We start from the raw sequence: 22,541 nt of genomic DNA on the forward strand, positions 1-22,541 counted from the left end.
TTATGAATGCGATCAGTGTAAGAAAAAATTTGGACAAAAATCTAGTTTGCTTACCCACCACAAATTAGTCCACGAAAGTCGAAAAGATTTCGCATGAGCTGAATGCGAGAAGAAATTTGAGGAACGATGCGTATTGATCGAACATCAAATGACAGTCCATGAAGGTCGGAAAGGTTTCGCATGCAACAAATGTGAGAAAAAGTTTGGAGAAAAATCAGATTTGTTGAGGCACCAAAAGATAATCCATGAAAATCGAAGGGATTACGCATGCGACAATTGCGAAAGGAAATTTGGACAAAAAGCGCATTTACTCTGTCACCAAAGGACAATACACAAAGGTCGAAAGGTACCAATATGACCAAGCCAATGCACTATTTTACATTCTTTACGATTTGAATAAAGTTTTCTATTGGCAGATTATATCATTACTTTTGTACAAATTTTATCCATTTATCCATTTCAGTTATATATTTTATAATATTATATAATTGCAAATGAACTATTTGCATCATAAACGGATTATTAAACGGATTATTAATTTAAACGAAAGTGTACGAATTTTATTTGAATCGTTGATTGTAAACAGTTGAAACATAACAATCTTCATATCGTGTCTCGATGATTGAATATCTTTACGACCAAACAAATTAGAATAAGTGTTGTCTTTAACGTTATTAGACGTAATACCAAAAGATAAATTTTACTTATTCATATTTCGTGGTATTAAATAGAAGGACCCATCGTTTAAATAAAGCGATAAAATGGATAAGAGAGAACAGATATCCATAACGGTTGTCTCAGATGATAACTCAAGGGAACACAACAAAATTGTTTCGGACGACCAACAATACATTTGTGATATTTGTCAGGAAGCATTTACATTAGAATCAAGCATGATAATACATCGAGACACGATTCACAATGAACAAAAAGATTATACATGCGACAAGTGCGAACAAAAGTTTGAGTTCCGCAGTCATTTGAGTAGACACCAAATATCAACACATAAAGGCCGGAATGATTTTACATGCGGCAGATGTGAGAAAAAATTCGAGAAAGAATCTAGTTTACTAACGCACCAAAAGTTAGTGCACAAAGATCGCGAAGATTACTCATGCAACAAGTGCGAGAAGAAATTTGAAAATAAATCAAATTTACTTAAGCACAAAAAAATATTCCATGAAGTATTCAAGAATTACTTATGTGAAATTTGTGCGAAGAGATTTGAAAACAAAAGGAGTTTGTTTTTGCACATCACGAAAGTCCATGAGGATCGCAATGATTATGCAGGTGACAAATGCGAGAAGAAGCTTAAAAAACAATCGAAAACAGTACACGACGTTGTCAAAGATTGCCAATCTGACCATTGCGACAAGAAATTTGGATATGAAGAGAGTTTGCTCAAGCACATAACAATGGTCCATGAAGGTCGCAAAGATTACATATGCGATAAATGCGAGAAGAAATTTAGGGATCATTTCAATTTGACCAGACATAAAATTACAGTCCACAAACGTCACAAAACTTACACTTGTGATAAATGTGATGAAAAATTCGGACAAAAAGTACATTTACTGACGCACCAAAAAAGACTTCATGGAGTTTGTGAATATTTTGCATGCAACGATTGCGAAAAAATATTTGGACGAAAATCTAATCTGTTCAAACATCAAAAAACAGTACATGAAAATCGTAAAGATTTTGCATGTGATAAATGTGAGAAAAAATTTTCAGAAAAATCCAATTTGTCGAAGCACCAAATAATAATACACGAAGGTCGCAAAAATTTTACGTGCGACAAATGTGAGAAAAAATTTGGACAAAAATCAGATTTGTTGAAGCACCAAAAGACAGTTCACGAAGGTCGGAAAGATTTCGCATGCGATAAATGCAAGAAGAAATTTGGAGAGCGAGGCACTTTGATTGATCATCAAAAGACAGTCCATGAAGGTCGCAAAGATTACTTATGCGATAATTGCGGTAAGGTATTTGGAAAAAGATCGAATTTAGTTAAGCACCAAAGGACAGTTCACGAAGGTCGGAAAGATTACATATGCGACAAGTGCGAGAAGAAATTTGGACAAAAAATAGATTTGTTGAGGCACCAAAAGACAGTCCAAGAAGATCAAAAAGATTACACATGCGACAATTGCGAAAGGAAATTTGGACAAAAAGCGCATTTACTCCGTCACCAAAGGACAATACACAAAGGTCGAAAGGTACCAATATGACCAAACCAATGTACTATTTTACATTCTTTACGACTTCAAAAAGTTTATAATTGCTATGTTCCATTATCATTTTTGATAATATTTCATGCATTCACGAATTTTAATTCTATATTTTTTAATATTACAATATTGTCAATAAATTGATTTCATCAAAATCGTATTTTTTAATTGTAATTGAAACCAAAAGAAATTTTAAAAGGCAATAACTCACGTCCAAAAGTATCTAAAGATTTATTTGAAACGAGTTTCTCTATTCAGGAGAAAATTGGTACTCGAAACTCCAAAATCTCTTGAAATTCGTAACTCAATTTTCCTCTGAATGGACACTTCGTTTATGCTAAGGTTATCTTGTGTTTCTCTTGGATTTTCTATCAACTAGTCGAGTGAAAATTTTTCGTTACTAGCGTCCAATCCAAAAAAATCGGATTGTAATGTTAAATCGTGAAATTGCTCATATTGCATGCGAAATTCTAGTATGGGGACTTGGTTGTATCGCACACACGCAGATACGCATACAGCTCTATATTTACCTCTACATATAGACCTCGGTGTAAATATATGTGTATGTGTATGGTACAACGGCATAACCACCGCTCGCCAGAGATACTTCAACGTTGCTTTGCATGCGTGGCGATTTTCATAAATTCAAAGACGCCCGCCGCCACTACGCGCGTGTGTGTGTCCCGGTTTGTATAGCATCCCGGGCTCGGGCCAATTTTAACCCGAATAGAGAAAGTCGTCCCTCTCTCTCGCCCTTCTCTCTTTCCTCTCTCTCTCTCTCTCTCTTTCTCTCGGCACCCTATATACGTACACAACACATAGTAGTAGTCAGCGGCGGGGGGCCGGCGCAGTGCATCACAATTTTCCACGTGAATTTGCATTTTCCTTTTACGTGCGTGCCACACACACACACACACCTTTTCCTCTCCGCACGTATAACGAGGCCTCGGCTTTTCGGGGTACTTTGTTTGTTTCGCTCGTGGCAGCACACACGTGCGGGGGAGGAGGATGCGGCGGTGCAGGGGGATAGGTACGGTACGTCGCTGGTGGTGATGGTGACTGGCGACGGTGGGGGAGGAGGGCACAGGTCGTTATTACACACGTATACGTGCCTCTATATATCTGTGTTCCACGCGCACTAAATGGGTCATAGTGCGCGCCTCTGTGTACGAGGGTAGGAAATGATCGTACAAAAATATACACATTTGAAAAGTTAATGGAGTTTTTTTTCGCGTGGTACACTCGAGATACGATACCACCAGCTGTGTGTACGTGTCCGTGTGCGGAGGTGTAAAGGCGATACGAATCGACGCTTAAATTTTATTTTGTGATATTTCGAACGTCGAAAAAAAAAATTCGCGCGGCTCTGTAAAAAATGAAAAAAAAAATAAATAAATAAACAAATATCCGTTCGATATAGATACGACGATCGAATCATGATCCGCGCGCTGCGATGTATCGATCAGCGCGAAATTTAATAGATTTACATCTGTCGTTTATATACAGACATATATACGCACTCGTCGTATACTACGGCCCGTATGCCTCGATTATACAGCTCCGCTACTTCTCGGATATATATGTATACACATTTAACGCGTTCAAACGAGAGAGAGACGAATTTTTCTTTATGGGTTTTGCGGGTTACCGCAAGCTCGGGCCCGCTCGCGTTATATACGTGCTGCACCCTCCTGCTGCAGTCAGATGCATATATCGCGCCCACGCGCGATAATATTGAAATTCAGCGTGGAAAATGCAAATTTGTCTTGCACCGCGCGCGCGCTCAGTGTAAACATACACTCGGCTGCTGCTGTTATAACGCGAACGGGCTCCCGAAGATTATTGCGCGTACGGCGAAAACGTAAACTTTGTAATTATTTCAACGCACGCGCGCGGGTCCCGATGAATAATTCATACCCGCGCGAATATTTGTTTTTCTTTTTTTTTCTTCTTTTATTATTATTATTTTGTTTTTTTATTCGGGCTCAATTAATTAAATTATTTTCGTTGTACGAATGCGTGTATACGTACGTACGTACGCGACGCGCGCCCAATTGCGGCAAAAGCGTACGCAGCGTATCGGTCGTTCGTTACAGTTGCATCGAAAAATATTTATACACGCACACACACACAGAGGCACCGGAAAATGCATTTCGAGTTGTTATAATCGTATCACATCTGTGCCCTGCCGCTGCTGCTGCTGCTGCTGCTGCTTTATATATACGCGCGAATGTGCGCGCAATATACAAATCAGTTTTAGGAGGCTGTCTCCCGTTTCAAAATCAATTACAGCGCGGAGAAGCGACGGGGCCGGTGCTGTGCTGCTGCGCCGCGCGCGCGTGACGCTATACCGGATAAACTCGATTAAATTGTCATATCTCTCTCTCTCTCTCTCTCTGAAGCTCCAAAATTATTTATCAATTTTACCCCGCGTCGCCGCTGCTGCTGCTGCAGCTACTGCTGCTGATTTTTTTGCCCTATAATCGCAGTTTATCTTCTTTTTTTTTTCACCCACCCGATCTAATAATCCCTCATCGTCGAAGCACGACGACTAAACGATCATCAATCATATATAAATCAGCAGCGACGTCATAATATATAGCAAACGCAACACCAACATCTCACAAAGGATCGAGCAGCTGCAGCGGCTTTTAGAGCTGCAAGATCCCCACAGTATACGTAATACGCTGTGATTTCCTAGCGCGGAGCTCGTGTGTTAATCATAATCTTATAATTACTAAACCGGAGCTTTCCGAATCCTGTGCTGCTGCTGCTGATGCTTGCTGCTTCGTCGAAACAAACTATACGGTTCATAGCGCGATTCTCTCACCAGCACTATCCCCATACTCACACACACACACACACATACGTCTATATACGTAGTTGATTTTGTCCGGAATTTAACGTAAATTTATCCTCGTCAGCGAGAGAAACTAATATTGCCCGTGTGCAGCTCTGCTCTGCTCTGCTCTGCAAGCTCCGCGCGTCATTATTTCTCCTACGGGGGCCCTTTAAACCGTACGTGTAACATCGCATCATCTTCCTAGAGGCTAGACGAAGGCTATTGTTCCGAGCGTCTGCATGTGTGTCTGTGTGCGTGTCTGTGTGGGCGTAACTTTACCATGTATAAGAGCTGTATAATATAATCGCGAGCTTTCGGCGCGTATATTATCATTGCTGTTTTTACTGACCATATGCGAGATAAAAAATGATCTTCCCAGTGTAAACACGTCTCGTATTTATCATCGAAATTTTTTCATCTCGGCGTATTTATATCTAATTAACGTATGCTGCCGCGTGTAACGCACCGTGCCGTCGAAACTATACCCACGACCGAGCGAATTGCTCATTATACTTCGCACGTGTATAATCGTCGTCGGGCGCGTTGGAATCAAATGAAAATGGTTTCGAGCGCGGGAGTATCGCGTTGTACCACGCTCAGCAGAGAAATAGGGTCGAAAAAGAAAGTCACTCGGTCGTGGAAAATGACTTCTCGCGCGGCAATTTGCACGCGCTTTGTACACAATTGCTGGTACACTATGTGTATGTGTTCATGAGCTCGTCTGCTCACTCGCTCACTCGTTGTCGCGTCATCTTTGTCACATTGTGTAGCTGCAGTGCGGGCCGTTGCTCAGCTAGCTAGCTCATACGGTGCGTGTGACACATTGCGGAAAATCGAGAGCTGACTACACCCCCCGCTGCGCGTTGAATTATTATTATTATTATCATCCTCGTCGTCGGGCGCTCTAGTTTGGTAACTCTTTTTTTTTTTTTTCATCGCGCGATACTCGGATGTATATACGTAATGCTAATTGCCAACGGGTTACGTCGTTATCGTGCGTCGATGATCGTCGTCGAGCGAGATATTCAATTAGCGATGCGGGGGAGGTATAAACTTATGTGTCTGCTGCTGCTGTTGCTGCTACGATAATCGGGGGTGTAAAGAAAAGCGAGGAAATTTTTGCCCTCTCTCGCGCGAGCGCGCCCCGGCGTCTGGGCATGTTACAGCTCTGGGGAGGGTGGACACGAGTAAAATGGCTTGTTGGCAGGCTTTTATACCCTTTCTTCTCTCGTTCTATGCTGCTGCTGCTGCCGCTGCTATCTAGCTGCTATATATACTGCGTCGGTTCAATTTCACGGGCCGATTCACCGCGAGGCAACGATATATTATCTTCTTCTCTCTTTTTTCTCTCTCTCTCTCTCTCTACCTTTTTTTTTCGAGGCCTTTGAATATTTTGTTGCGATAGTGTAGCAAAATTCGAAATGCGTACCCTGCTCCCCTTTCCCTCGTGCGCACACGTATACACACTAGCTATAGCTGCGTGCAATGATTTTTTTTCCTCCATCCACCCAACCTTGACACTATATCGTAGACGCGATTAGTCGTATTTACCACGTAATTGTTTATATTATGGAGTCGAGCAGCGCCTGTTCGAGCACCGAGTCACATAGTTAACGTCTTGTTACGTGTATTATAGCCACACAGCTAGCCTAGATATCGTGTGTAAGCACCCGGCGGCATGCATGCATGTGCGCGTCGTGCGGAGTTTTATTTTTTAATCGTTGCGGCGCACGTGCTCCGCAGCGCACGCCTTATGAATATTATCTCAAGGTTCATTTTCCTCGTGTTTTTTTGACATTCGCGTGCGGTGGCAATAATTTATAAATTGAAGAAAAAAAACAACAACGACGACGACGTTTGGCGAGGCGGACGACCGTTTTTACAACTTTTTCCTCGAGCATGTGTGTATACTAATATAGCTTAATCGGATATCGGGTGTTGTCGCGCGGCCGAGTCACGCAATATGATTGCTCGCGCGGTATTAATATATAGCACACATAAACACAAGGTTAACGCGTAATATATAAATACTTGCAAGGAATATATATAAAGCGCGCGAATTTCGGAGCTTTATCAATTATCGCATTAATATTCATGCGATTTCGATGGGGCGAAATTCAAAGCGTATATTTATACATGGGGATAATGACACTTCTCGCGATCAATTTATTTCAAAAATATACCAAAGAAACGAATTCATTATTGCATCTCGAAGATTCGACGATTCACCGCCGCGCCGACACGTTGTAATAAAGCGTGTAACGAACGAACATATTCATCATATACACACACGCCGAGCGAGATGAGAAAATTTCGTAAAAATATTATTAAGAAATGCTCGATACGTCTACATTATCGTTACGTGCGCTGCGGTATATATACATATACACGTGATAATAACCGAGGCAAAAAATTATAACGCACGTGTGCATATTTTATCCGCACTCGAGCTATGTCCATCCGCTGCGCACTCGCATGCATCGCTATATATACATGTATACGCGCTCGTTCCGTTATATTATTATAATATTATAATATTTTGCGCGCTACATGTTTGTAATACGTGCATCGGCAAATTGCGCGAATTTTTCGTGCGCCTATATATGTAGTATCGAGGCACATTGTTTAATAAATAGGCCACATTGTGCGATCCGCAGCTGTACTACATATAATAATGTTGGATGCTCGCCTCGATTTTATGAAAATCGAAATTATTTATTGCTACGTGGACGTAGTTATACGAAGCATTATCCAAAACCTATTTATTTATAAAAAATAAAGCGAGAATATACCGAAGCTTTTCGGGTACGCGATCTCTTTTTTCCCTCGTACCGCCATCGATTCGGAGCCAAAGAAATACCTCAATTTCGTAAAAAATTCTCTCGCTCATTTTGCACGAGCGAGAGAGACAGCAAAAAAAGAAAAACCTTTTCTTCTTCTTCTTCTTCTCTGCGCGCGTGTCCGACGTCTCTCTGCATCGTGTGCGAGTATAGTATATAGATGCCGCAGCCACACATCGCGTCTCTCTTTCCTTCTCGCAGACACGATCCTCGGTAATCTCTTTCCCTTTGATGGGTGCATGTGTGCATTATATCTACGTGTGTGTACGTGTGTGTTCTATACGATATATATCCCCGAAAATGTGCACGCGCTCGCATGTACGTCTGCGGGTAAGCGTACGTGACTTACGCTCGGCATCAGCAGCAGCAACGAAATGTTACGTACTGTACTACGTTCGACTTTTCACTCTCGTTTTGGACATCTACTCGATGCTGCTGCTGGTATAACCGTGTATATACAGACACGTGTATAACCGCACACACATCGTGTATGGGAGTCGAAAAAAAAAAGAAATGAAAAAAAAAAAAAAAGGGAGAAGAGAACCTCGAATCGGCACACACGCTTTTATACATCTGCTCGATGTAGAGACATATACCGTGAATGATCGAGCTGACTCAATCGCGTGTTGTCGCTTTTCATGTAGCGAGAGACATTTTTGTGCACGACTCGTACAAAACACACACACACCGTAGTTTTGATAAATATTAAATTAAAGTAAAAAAAAATCTCCTTCTGACATTTTCCATCTTTGCTTCTGATTTCAGCGCGCCGTCTGCGAAGAAATCGAAATGGTCGAACTGAACGGCAGCAGCAATTCGTCGGGCGTCGGAGCGGCGGCTGCGGCTTCGGCCGCGGCTGCGTCCTCGGCCTCCAGTCAATCCTTCAACAACCATCATCATCTCCAGCACAATCTGCAGCACCTGCCGCAGAGCTATCACCATCATCAGGGCCTCGCGGCGATGATGGGCCTGTCCTCGGTGATGTCGGCGGGCGGCGGCGGTGCCTCGTCGGCGGGCTCGTCGTCCTCGTCGGCCGCCACAGCCTCGTCCTCGATCTCCAGTCGGGCCGGCGTGCTGGAGACGCAGGTGCGCGGCCAGTGGTATCGCGTCTACGTCTCCCTCGAGGACGACTACCTGAGCATATCGCTGGACGAGAGCTGCGACAGCTCGGGCAGCCAAGCCTCGTCCATCGGCGACGGCGCATCCACCGCTACGGCCGGCAGCAGCGGCGGTGGAAATAACGGCTTGAGCAATGGAAACAGCAGTTTGGGAGCTGCTGCCGCCTCGAGCACTTCGAACAACAACAACAACAACAGCGCCGGGGACAGCTGCTGCCTCGGCGATCCGGACGTGCCCGACTCGGTGGCCAATCAGAAGCGTACCGTGCGCGTCGTGAAAAGTGACAACAACGGCCTCGGCATATCCATCAAGGGCGGCAAGGAGAACAAAATGCCCATACTGATATCCAAGATATTCAAGGGCATGGCGGCGGACCTGACGGAGCAGCTGTACGTCGGCGACGCCATACTGGCCGTCAACGGCGAGGATCTGCGCGAGGCCACCCACGACGAGGCCGTCAAGGCGCTCAAGAGGGCCGGCAAAGTCGTCGAACTCGAAGGTGAGCTTACATTTTATATAGCTACTATATGCGTTTCGCGCGAAACGAGAGCAAAAATAATTACACCGTACATCCGCGACATTAAAAAAAAAAAGTAAAGGGAGAGAAGAAGAAGCGATCTTAATGCGTCGCGCACTCGCGAAAGAGCAAATAAAAAAGAGGCAGTAAAGTGTGAGCGCGAAGAAAAAAAAATTAAACTAAACGTACAGTAGTAGTAGTAGCAGTAGTAGCAGCAAGCGAAATAAAACGAAACAAGGGAAAAGAGAAAAAAGAGGAGAATAGAGAGAGAGAGAAAATAAAAGATGAGCAGCAGCAGTGTAGACAAGTGAGAAAAAGAGAGAGAGAAGACGAGTTGACGAGAGCGTTCGCGCAAAGTACCGGAACATTAACGGGCTTTCGCTCCAATTAGCCTTAAGTACAATAATATGCATTACGAATACTGCTTCGCGCGCACGTGTGAGTACGTATAGAATATACGTTGTATAAATGTTGTATATACAACCGAACGAATGCCACGTTGCATTATTATTACGTACAGCAGTAACGATTTTCCACACAGTTTTCTTTTCATCCAATCCTCGTCTCGTCTTGCATCTGCACGAGTTTATAATATATACACACACATTAACCATCACGATGTAAAACGTAAACAAGCTTTTCGCGCGGGAGTATAATTTAATTTCTGCCAGTCAGCAGCTCGATGCGCTAATATACATCAGAAAAGCTCGTCGCGAGTAATAACGTGAAATATACTTCCTCTCTCTGCGTCGCGAAGAAATGTGTGCCCGTGCGCGTTGCGAAGAAAGCAAAAAAAAATGATATAATAATAATAACAAAAAATAAACTAAGAAGATATAAGAAGTATGGTATAAGGAGCCCGGAAGATAACGGGGGTATACGGAAGGGAGAGAGTAAAAAGGGCTCGCGCTCGCAGCCCGAGCTTTTAGCTGGATTAATACAGCCTGGCGTGTGTATATGGTGCTGCAGCTCGCTTCTTACGTTATATGTATATAGATATATACTCTAATGTGTAATGTGCGCCGTGACAGTTTCTTGTGCGCGCGGTGTGCCATGCTGCTGCATTTCCCCAGTCTCTCTCTCTCACCGGAAGTCGCGAAAACTTTGAACTAAAACTTGCCTCGGCGCCGCTGCCGCTGCGAGTGTAAAGCGAACCGAAGGGACTTCATAATACGAGGATGCGTATATACATGTAGATACACACACGTGTGCGCTTGCATCCCTTTTTTATCCACTCGCCGTAAGAAAAAGAGGATTTCTTTAAGTATACGGCAAGATGTGTGTATACGCGCCTCCAGTTTTTTTTTCTTCATATACGCGCACAGATGTAATGCACGGTGCAAAAAATAAAAATAAGAAAAAATCTCTTCGCGAGATTAGCGAGATAAAGAGAAAAAAAATTAGTTTCTCAACGTTGCTCGCGAGCGAGAAAGGCAACACCGCTGCGGCGGCGCATGTCTTATAACTCGCGGCTCTCCGCGCGTTTTACAATCGGCGAAATATAATAATATCCGATTGCACCTGCAAGCAGTTGCGCGGCACTGCAGCAAGGCAAGGCAAGCACGTCTCTCTCTCTCGTCGTCGTCGACCGTCGTAGTAGTAGTTGCGCGCGCGGCTTATGCAACAACAACTCGCTGCAGCAGCAGCAGTAGTAGCACAGATGCGAATCGATTTTACAAACACACATACACACGCAAATCGAATATGAGATAAAACTTGTTTTTTTTTCTCTCCGATTCTATCGGCGTACCGTGTGACGCGGCGCATAATCATTTATAAATCGATGCTTAGAGATTTTTTTTTATCGTGTAGACTGAACGCGATGACCTCTGGAATCTTTGCGCGTCTGTCCGTCGATCTTTATATATAAGATGTGTATATAAACATCGCTACACGGAGCTAGCAGCACACAGAAATCCGAAAGGCAATCCCGTTTATTTTCTCATTTCAACGACTTGGCAGAGCCAAAGAGTCCGAGACTCGTTTCTTTGATTTTCCGTTTTTTTCTCCTTTCTGTTTCTACCCTCCCGGCCCCCATTTTTTCTTCTTTTCTTCCTCTCCCTCTTTTGTTTTATTTTTTTTTTCTTATCCTTGAACCTTTATTACGACGTCGAGCATACATATACACTGTCCACTAAAGAGAGAGAGAGAGAGAGAGAAAATCACCTCCCTAAGGGTACAGGTGGTCTTGGAAGTTTGTTTGGCCTCCTTCTCCCCCGACCATTGCCAAAAATCCCTCCCTCTCTCTCTCTCTCTCTCTCTCAGTGTCTATCTCTTCCTCTCCAGGTATACACAGACACAAATGCACGTCAAAAGGATGTATACATACAGATCATTGACTTCGTTGCAACCCAAATCATAAGCGCTTCAACGCAGCTAGTTACCGGATTTTGCGTTGACTGACAAAAAAAAATAAAGTAAATAAACGAGCAGCAGCGGTAGTAGCATCCGAATTGTTTCCTTTATAATAAAGAGAGAGAGAGGAAAACTCGATGCTCAAAGAGTTAATTTTTTCGTTCATCCAAAAAAACAAAACAAAACAAAAAAGCTGCTGCTCTTTTTCCGGCCTTTTCTGTTGCTGACACGCCGCCGCCGCCGCCGCTGCAGCAGCAGCAGCTTTTCATATTTATCACGCGCGGATTTCTTCAAGTGGAATATTTGAGCTTGCGGCCGGCGCCCGCCGAAAGTCTGTTCTTGTTAGTTTGCTAAAATCTATACACACGCTTGTGTGCGCGCGCGCGTGCCCGCTTTTTTTTTAAAAGTCCCTTTTTAATGAGTTTTAATACAAAAAAATGGCAAAAAGAAGGAAAAAAAAACTTTTGCTCGGCTATGATTTTTTCTCTTTGAAAGCATGTGCGCACACACACACCAAAACTAGAAACAAAAAGTACCTCGAGTGAGAGAGCTACTGAGAGAGAGAGAGCCTAGAGCCCCGTCCGAATGGCAGCTCGGCGGCGGCCCGTTGTACATCGAGAATGAAAATTAATTAAAGTAATTACAAGTGCTCGCGTGCGTTTATATGTAAAAGCAAAAAAAAACAAAAAAACAAAAAAAAAAGGAACTGCTTTGTCGCTTCTGCTGCTGCTGCTGCTGTATGCGTTACTGCCACCGCTCGCCTCCGCCGACTGATTATTATTTCGCTCAAACGCTCGAGAGAGAGACAGAGAGAGAGAAATCCTAGCATTTGGTCAAAGCGATTAAATTTTCTTCGTGTTTTTGTCCCGCGCGCAGCTCGCGTTATAACTCCGTGCAGAGAGAGAGAGAGAGAGAGAGAGAAGGAGGAAAAAAATTTCGCATTCAAAGCTCGACGCTGCTGAGGCAGCGGCGGCGGCGGTCGCTGAATCACGCGCGCCGTGCAGCACCGCTCGCGGCTCCGGAATTCGAGCGGAGCCGCTAGAGTAGGATTACTATTATCCTGCCCGCGCGCGAGAAACGAGTGTTTGAAAATTTTGCACCGAGAAAGAAGCGAGAGGAGAGAGAGATGTAGGAGAATGGCTCACTTCGTTAGGATCACCGGGCACATACGTATATAACTGATTGTAGACAAAAAACAGAGAAACGATCGCGAAATTTTCATTGTCCGAAATGAGGCACACACAAAATTCATATAATATACACTAATAACAGTTCCGTCAGTAGTAGTAGTATTAGTATATTGCTATACATACACACACAATTCCTTCTTTGCTCCGCTCTTGTGTGTGCACATACAAAGGCTCGTTTAACCGTATTACGCTTATAATACAAATAGAGAGAGAGAGAGAGAGAGAGACTGCGAGAGGGAAGGAGGAGAGAATATCTCGGAGAAACAATGGTCCCATTAATCGAAATGCGCGAATTGCCAACAACAGCTGCCGAGAGGGAGGGGGGAGGTACACTTCGTAGAGAGGCACTATGAGAAATTACCGCCGCGGAAAATTTCCGCATTTAATACGAATATATATAGTATAGATTATGGTATATGCATCGCGAGATGCAAAGGAAGAGCGGCTGCGGCGGCGAGCGCACTTCCATCGAGAGAGATCCGTAATACTTTTTGTCCCGTCGCTGCGAAATTGGTCCGATTTTTTTTCTCTCGTCTGTTTTTTTTTTCGTCGTCGTCGTTGTCGTTGTTATTCAACGGGTAGTTTTAATATTTAGGGATTCGCGTACGTATATATATCTTTGAGAAACAAAACAAAAAACAACAACAAAAAATAAAAGAAAAAAAAAGGAGAGAGAGAGAGATGCAAAAGGTCGTGACGAATGGTGATCATGATAGATGAAAGAACACGAGGATAGGAAGGAGAGAGAGAGAGAGAGAACTCTGATATTTTGCCGTGTGGCTTGTTGTGGATTACGGGAAATTAGTTTTTTATCTGCGCCCGTCGTCGTCCTGGTAGTAGTATTAGTAGTAGTACAGGGAAAATAGCTAACGGCACAGCGTCGGTCGATTTATTTCTATACAGCATTCGTGTGTGTATGCACAAAATAGCGTATACGGCGACGACAGGAGCGAACGACGACGACGACGACGAGTGCAGCGGAGCACTACTCGTGTTTGTTTCAAAGTCAATTTTGATTTCTATATGCGCCGCACACAATATATATTTAACGTTCCGAGCTAAAATACTTTACCGTAGGTTATATAACGCGCAAAAGGTTTGACTCAATGTTCCATACACGATATGTGTGTGTGTGTGTGTGTGTGTGTGTGTGTGTGTGTGTGTAAGCTGCTGCTGCGCACAGCTCGAGCGATGGCAATTGTACCTTTACTTCGTCGTCGCCTAACTTGGGTATTTTATCGCTCTCAGGCTTGACTAAACCCCCGCCCCCGCCCGCCCCACACTCGAAGGCATATATTCAGCGAATTTTGCAGTCGCGTAATTTCAACTTTGTATAATCGTTCCAAATTCACTATGTATATACTCGCTCACTCGTACGCCTCGCTCACTCGACTACTACCACTACCACCACTACTACTACTACTACTACTACTACTACTACTACTCGGTAATTCTTGGTTTACTTTCAATTAGTTTCGAAACTTAGCTGCGTGACAAGCCCAACTTGTACTCGTGTGCACGTGTGTGTGTGTGTGTGTGTGCACATGAAAGGGAAAGATCTCGAGTAGCGAAAAGAACTTGACACGGTATTAAATGAAAAAAAGCCGCGCGCGAATGAAATTAAGAAAATAATAATTATCGAATTAATCAAAAGAACGCGTGTTAACGTACGCACACGTGGGCGCGCGCGCGCTCCTCGAGAAACGTCAAAAGTGCAAAGGCATAACACACACACATCGAGCAGGTGGGGGCGCGTGAAATAATCGACCAGCAAAAAAAAAGGAGGAAGAAGAAGAGAAGTATAATGCATATAAAGTACAGATCGGGCGATCCGATGGCACATGGAATCGTATATAGTAGTATACACACAGTCGGCAGCAGCAGCACACAGAGAGACATAAAACTAACATACTCACAAAGTATATAATACACACGTTCGTACTGTACGTATATATGTACAGCGTGTAATACGCTTCGCGTGACTTCCTTCAGGGCCAATAATCTCGTACTACGGATCTCTCTCTCTCTCTCTCTCTCTCTCTCTCTCTCGCTCGCGGAATCCAAATGTGAAATATCGCGTGTCTCTGATTACGAATCGGCCTAAGGCTAGAAAGATAGTCTCTTTTGCGCTCGGTAGTACGTAACGTAGCAGCACTACTACTGCACATACACACACAGGTATGTATATATATATAACACAACGCGGGGCACAGGTAATGTATCCACCCCGTTCGACAGAGAGAGAGAGAGAGACTCTCGGCTTATATGTGCTTGCGCCGGCGATAATTTCTGCTGCGCACGAATCGACGCGTATACATACGTTTACTCTGTGTTATATGTGTGTGTGGCTCGCGTTACTCGTACATTACGCCGATGTATACAGATATATAATAATACGACGAGTGTAAATCTCGGGTCTGTATGCACACATACGCGTCTAATTGCAATCGAAGGTGACTCTCTTCTTGCACTACTTATAGTAACTGCGTTATATTATTCACGTGTGCGCGCGAGCTTTCGATGATATAATAATCTGTACATATATACGGTCAATTGAAAATCGGCCCCGATCTATATTATACGATTCTCTCTCTCTCCGGTCGCTAATCAACGTCCATTTAAATTATCCTTTTATAACCCATTATCCATAAGTTCGATGCAGCTGCTAATGCATATATAATATATATCTATATAGGTTTCGTGGCCCAGTTCGTTATTATTAAAGCGCGTTGACGTATTACGGACGATGTTGTTAATAACGTAATATCGAAAGAATTTCCAATATAAATACCTATTGGCATTTCGAGTACTCGAATGATTGCTGCTGCCTGTCTGCAGCCAAGGGGGCGATTTTCAATTTATATTTTCGAGTTGAAAATTCGCGCAAAAACGCCCTAATGCGCACACGAGCACATACTCGCGCTCTAACGCGCCACGATAAAAGCTGCGCTGGATCACGAAAGCTCGGCGCGGTGGTGGATACGGACTTTTTCGTGTAATAATTAATCGATACGCGCGCAGAGCTACGAGCTACGAGCAATTAGGCGATCCAACGCAATACGCGGCAGATCCCGCGACGCGTTTTTATAATATCATTTTCGCAATTTTTATAACCGAAGGAGTGATATAAAAAAAAAATCACGCGCTTACAAACGGAGACAGACTAAACTGCAGAGAGCTCGAATCGGGGCGCGGGATGGGCTACAAAAGGAATAGCTTCGTATGTCTATGTACACGCACACACGTGTATCTATATACGTACGTATACTTATTAGCAAAAGCTCGCGCGCCACTACGCACACCGACGACTATACAGCAGCAGCAGCAGGAGTATGAGTGAGCGAGAGAGACAGACCAATGTATACTGGGCCAATTAATATTTTAATTGGCTTCCTCGGCTGCTGGCATAGAGAGAGAGAGAGAGAGAGAACATCGTCGTTATACGCGCGGCGCGCGTGATGCAACCTAAAGAACTACATAGATATATATATGCGTACGCTTATATCTACCGCATGTACGCAGGCAGTTAGCACTGTATACCTAGCCGGTCGTCGCGTCTCTCTCTCTGTCTGTTATATACACACATTCGCAGAAAACAAAGTATTTGTATATGTACTCTTCGAACGTCGTTATAGACGTCGATGTTTTATACATACGTGTCCTGTGCGTATACAGTCGCGCGGGGGTGACAAAATTAATGAATTTATCGAAAGTCACTGCGTATACGCGCTACGTGTATAGGCGCGCACGAATTGCCAGGCCGGAGCTTGCAAATATTACACACGCGCAGATTTTCGTTTTGACCAATCGTCGTCGTTGGTTATTGTTATTGTTGTCGTTCTTTTTTTCCACACACCCAACTGCGACCGTATCCGCCTTTTACAGGGTACCACCGCTTTTAATTCAGTTAGCACACAGCTCGCGCACGGGGCGAGACAATTTTTTCGTCGTTTCATCGTTTAAAATCGAGAACACGCCACATGTTTGGAACAAAATTTTCTTCGAAGATCATGATTTCAAGAATGTATCATTTAAATCAAAGATATGAGAATAGATATTTAGACTTGTAAATTAAATATCTTATTATCTTTAAAAATCAACCATTTATCACAAACCAATCAGTTCGACACATCGATGTATTAGTTATACAAAAAACGATGCTTTCAATGTCCAGCTCTTTTCGCGCACTGCAATCACTTTCTCTCCAGTCTAATTATACTCCACACATCGTACAAGTTGCACAGTTACCTATAGAGCAGCAGCGGCTACCACCGCACACACAAACCGAGTAATAAATTCGTTAATCAAATCTCTCTCGCCTATGCACGCGCTAGTATAGCAGTAGGCGTTTATCACTGGCCACGCGACAGCTTATAAGCACACATACACGCGTGTGTTGGGGGCCACCTACTCTTGAGTTGTTGGTATATATATATAAAATAATTTAAGCTTGTATCGCGCGTATTAAGAGCCGCCCTCCGCGCGATACGAGCCCGTGTTGTAATACAAATACGCTCTGATCCACTGCGGGCCCGCCGCCGCGCGCGTCACCATATACATATCGTGTGTATATATTCAACATAAGTATAACACGGACGGCTCGATCGGTCGCGCGTGTAAAGCGTAATTCCTATATATCCCTGTATACCCGCATTACATCCCCGGTCGTATGTGTACGTAGCCGCAGCTAATAATCCTCTCTTTGGCTCGTCGATATACATTATATTGGTACTGTACGCACACAGAGGCGGATATAGAGATTACTTTTCGTCCTGGCGCGGATGCTTCAAGTCGGTGGGCCTAACTATCTGTGGATGTATAATACACGGTCAATCGGAGAAGAGGCCGCTTTGAATTATTATTCGCGTATTGCAGCGATGATCGCTTCAAAGCGGCTGTATACACGTATCTACGTGCGAACGCCTCTGCTCTTACGTATCGCGATTGAACCTGTAATACGTTATCTATGTACGTGTACCTATATCGAGCAGCGTCATTATCACCCGAATGAGCGAGGCTGGGAATTTCTTCCACTGTGTCGAGTGCTATAATAATATGCAGCAACGGACACGCACACACACACGAAATAGCGAGCAGTAGAGAGCAAAGGCGAGCAAAGAAGAGCGCAGTGATAAAAAAAAAGAGGCAACATTATATGGCGCGCGAGAGAGAGAGAGAGGCACCAATAAACGCGTTGTCACGTACATCCGCGCGCTCGCAACATTTCGCAGTTTAACAACTTTTTTTTCTCTCTCTCTCTCTCTTCTTTTTTCCTCTTTTTTTTTTTATACTCGAGCGCGTAAAAGTTGCACGCCGCCAGTGAAAGCAGCAGCGGCGGCAGAAGCGGCTCTCGCGGCAGTGAAAACGCGAGCGTAGATACGTATATACAGGATTTGCACGCGCGCGCACGATGTAAAAGAGAAGAAGGACACAACGTCACGAGAGAGAGAAAGAAAAAAAAAAACGTATAATTATGTTGCAAAGTGTGTGTCTCTCTCTCTCTCTCTCTCTGGCGTGTAGACTGTGCGCACATCCGCGTTAGGAATTAAAAGCGAAGGAAGATTCGCATCGACAATCGCGCGCGCGCGTATGGGATTTAAAAGTGTGAATGAGGGAGTTACAGAGTAAAAAAAATATATATATATAGAGAGAGAGAAAAGTAGAGAGGGAGAAGCAGCAGCGAAAAAAAAAATCTACATAGGTGACTAATGCGTGTTTGTCGTGCAAAGTGAGTGAGAGCGAGCGAGAGAGACTCGTACAGTAATAAGCGCCTCGCTCGCGAGCGCCAGTATAAGAATGATTAAGCGTGCTCGACATTATCAAAGCCGTGATAAATCGTGTGCCTTTTCTTTTTTTTTTTTTTTTTTTTACTCTCTACTCTCTAGCACCCTGCGCACCACCATACCAGCTGCGGCGTTCGAAGGGATCGAAGGGATTTATTTTTTGTTTGTACAAATCCTTAATGGTTCTATTTCTCTGTCTCGACCAAGTGGCGCGCGCGCGCGTTAGCCCGTGGCGCGCAAAAGTCGTGAATTTTTGATTATACATACGCCCTGCGCGCAGCTTTTCGTGTATATTATAATACAAAAATCGATCTCTCGTCGTCATCGGCGAATGTAAACACGCGTTTCACGAGCGGCAGCGGCGGCGGCGGCGAAGGAAATAAAGAAAACTTATTCCGTCGTCGTCGTCGAGCTGAGCCAAGCGTGAATAAAAGCTCTCGCTGCTCGCCCGAGTACAGATATTAACGCGCGCAAATCGTCGTGTTAAACCCTATACTAGCTCTCTCTCTTGTGCGCCGTCCCACACTCCGGGTTTATACGCTAGATATTATATATATAGCGCACTCGGAGAGCATAACGTCCAAAAAGTGCAGCCAAGAAGAAAGTATAATAATTCGCGCACCGAGCCAGCTATATACACGCTTATACGCCGAGGCCAATCAACTTTATTGACACTGAGAACAGGCAGTAGCAGCTAGCTTCGACTTGGATTAACTCGCAGCTCGCTCTCGCTCTCTCTTTCGTATAGTAGGCGCTAATTTTCCAGGCAAGCTTTAACTACCGTGAATTTCTCACTCTCCACTTCCCCCTTTTCAATTTTTTTTTTTTACTTTTATTTTCATTTTTTTTCTTCTTCCTCTTTCCCCCAACAAAGCTCCTTCGTCTTGATAACCGGGTAATTGAATCAAGCTGCTGTGTGCGAGAGAGCAGCAGCAGCAGCAGCAGCAAAAAAAAGCAGAGAAAGAAAGAAAAGAACGAAGACAACAGAGAATATACAATTGTTTCCGGCGTGACCCTGGAGTTTGCCCTTTTTATTATATCTACACCGGTGCGCTCGCGAAACACGAGCCATATTATACACATAGATTTTTTTTTTTGGACTGACGACTGTTTACCGTTTCAATCCGAGCGAATTTTCCGAACGAATTTTCCAAAAAAAAAAGGAAAAGAAACGCGTGTGTGCACTGCGCGTTATTATTAATTTTAAATTTCGCCGATCGATCGATCGAGCTGATGGTGTGCAGCATTACATCGTGCGCCGCCCGCGTATTATATACTATTTATAGGGCATAATAATCCGGCGGCGTACGCGTATGTGTGCGCTGTGCTGTGCTGCGAGGGCGAGGGTCGTCGTCGTCGTCGTCGTGTCCGATCTAGTAAATTGCACATTATCTGATCGGTACATCATCGAATTTCAAATCATCAATTTCACGGTAAAGTAGTTTCCTACAAATGCTCCACACAAGCGCAAGCACGCGAGGATTTAACCCTCGCACACACACGTATACAGATGTTTCGCGCGGGAATATTTCCCGGGCAATAAGTTACATGTATATAAACTAATCTGAGAGAGAGAGAGCGAGAGGCTGGAAAGCTGTTTATCGTTAAATGGTAATTGAAATTTAGATATATATTCGCGTGCGTATATGGGCGGCCTCGACTAATTGGGAACGCGACGTTTCGACGATATATAAATTTTACAGATATAAATTATCCTCTCTCCCCCTCACCTCTACCCTCGCTGATGCTGCTCGCTCGCGCGATCATCCCTTCGGGGCATAATGCCAATGGGGTGGGGGGAGAGGCCGGTCGCGCGAAGGGTTTTGTACACGATAAAAATGGAAATTAAAACTCCGTGCAACGTAGAGTCTCGGCTAAACAACGACGCGAGCGCAAGTTTGAACTACTGCTCGCGGGAGAGCTTTTTTTATTTCGTTATATATCGGCTCATCATTTATTTGCACCTCTGCTCTAGCTCTAGCTTCGGCTATGATCGAGAGCGAAGCGCGGGAATAAGGCGGGGGGTAGGAGCTAATACCGAGAGCCGGAGTAAATGAATAAACAGATAGCAGCTCCTCGTCGAAGTTATATATCGCGCGCGAAGCACTTTTCGGCATACATACTTTCTCGATTATGCCTCATTCATTATTCATTTGGAGTATATATATACCTGTGATCGGCTCGCACGCGCGAGAGAGCTTTCTTGTTGTGATTCTCTCTTTTTTTTTTGGAAAAATTTGCAACTTTTTTAGCTATATACTTGCGAGACTCGAAAGCAGCAGCTCCTTTTGAGCGCGAGAGAGAGAAATCGTATTGAAATCATTAACGAGCTTCGCGAGCGATCCATTAATCCTATTTTTCAGCGCATTATTTTATTTTGCTCAATAAAAATAAAAAAAAGAGGTGGTTCAACGACGAGCCGGACAACAATTTGAGAATTGAGATACCGAGCATTAAAATGCACACACGCATCCGAAAATTACATAGTACATATTATACATAATAATACCGTGCGCGTGTCTATGCTGCGCATACATCGTCATTATCATAAATCGATATATTATCGGTACAGCCGCGCCTGTCTCACTAACTCTCATCTCTCTCTCTCTCCATTTGTCTTTGACAAAGGTACATAATAATACAATTGATAAATGTAATAAATCATTGCTCAGGGTGGGGTGACGATGTGCCCTCTCTACCCTCTCGCCCTCGACTGTACCATTATATTAGTTCGCTGCCTCGGCGATCAATTTGCCCTTTGAACGTCCCGCAGTGTGTGTGTCTCTCTCTCTCTCTCTCTGTGCTGTGTGTCTCCGCACAATGTAATGCGAAAGCAACGCTCGGAGCCTTGTCTCTGCCGCTGTGTACACACATAGAGGTACACGTACGTGCACTCCTACATAATATCCTTAAGGATGTCGCTAGCTCGCTCGCGCCCTACTGCTGCAAGCCAAAACAGAGGGAGGATACCTGGCACATACACACACACAGACACACGCATTGTATACTATATATTATTATATCTATATATAACATGCCATCCTGCTGCGCTGCTGGTCCGCAATGGTCCTAGGCACGCGATCCTCCTTTGCCCTGGGAAAATTCCTCTCTTAGCTCCTATCTGTGTATGTGTGCGTATACATGTAATATAACATTGTAACGTATATACCGCGTGGTGTTATATCATACTCGCGTGTGCGATGGAGCTCTTTGTGTCGCAGTGTGAATTTTCGTCGCTCGCGAGCTTTTTTCCTTTTTGTCGTATACGTAGCGTTGTTGTTGCTCCTTTCGCAAGCTCGCTCGCATTACTTCTACCACTACCACCATATACCGAGCATATCCCGCGCCGAAAAATCTTCATCGTGTGCGGTGCGCGCGCTCGTGGCACGCAATACGACATAATGCACAAAGTCGTAAAACGTCGAGCTTGCGACGCATCAGTGGTGCAAGCTCATAAAAGCAGCACGTCTATCTGTCTATAACACGGCAGCAGCAGCAGCAGCAGCAGCACACGTATCATATATATATATAGGAGAAAAAGCTGAACGAACCCAGGCGAATACACCAGCCAACGTGGCTCGAATTTTCTTTCGATTTTCTCTCTCTACCTCTCTCTCACTCTCCTGTCTGGCAATCGTTAAGCACGCGTGTATATATACGGTAG

The 22,541-nt window shown here is 44.0% G+C and overlaps 1 protein-coding gene across 2 annotated transcripts in view; it reads left to right on the forward strand.

Annotated features, from left to right (window-relative positions):
* LOC106653490 (beta-1-syntrophin) overlaps nt 1-22,541 on the forward strand; it is a 304,966-nt gene that overhangs the window by 17,345 nt on the left and 265,080 nt on the right. For both annotated transcript variants that reach the window (XM_014372944.1, XM_014372943.1), the window contains exon 2: nt 8,679-9,531. In XM_014372944.1, the coding sequence (XP_014228430.1) occupies nt 8,679-9,531 (853 nt within the window). The remainder of the gene's footprint in view (nt 1-8,678; nt 9,532-22,541) is intronic.

The sequence above is a fragment of the Trichogramma pretiosum genome, unplaced genomic scaffold (assembly GCF_000599845.2).
Source record: "Trichogramma pretiosum strain Unisexual culture from Peru unplaced genomic scaffold, Tpre_2.0 scaffold35, whole genome shotgun sequence".
In the NCBI taxonomy this organism is placed as follows: Eukaryota; Metazoa; Arthropoda; class Insecta; order Hymenoptera; family Trichogrammatidae; genus Trichogramma; species Trichogramma pretiosum.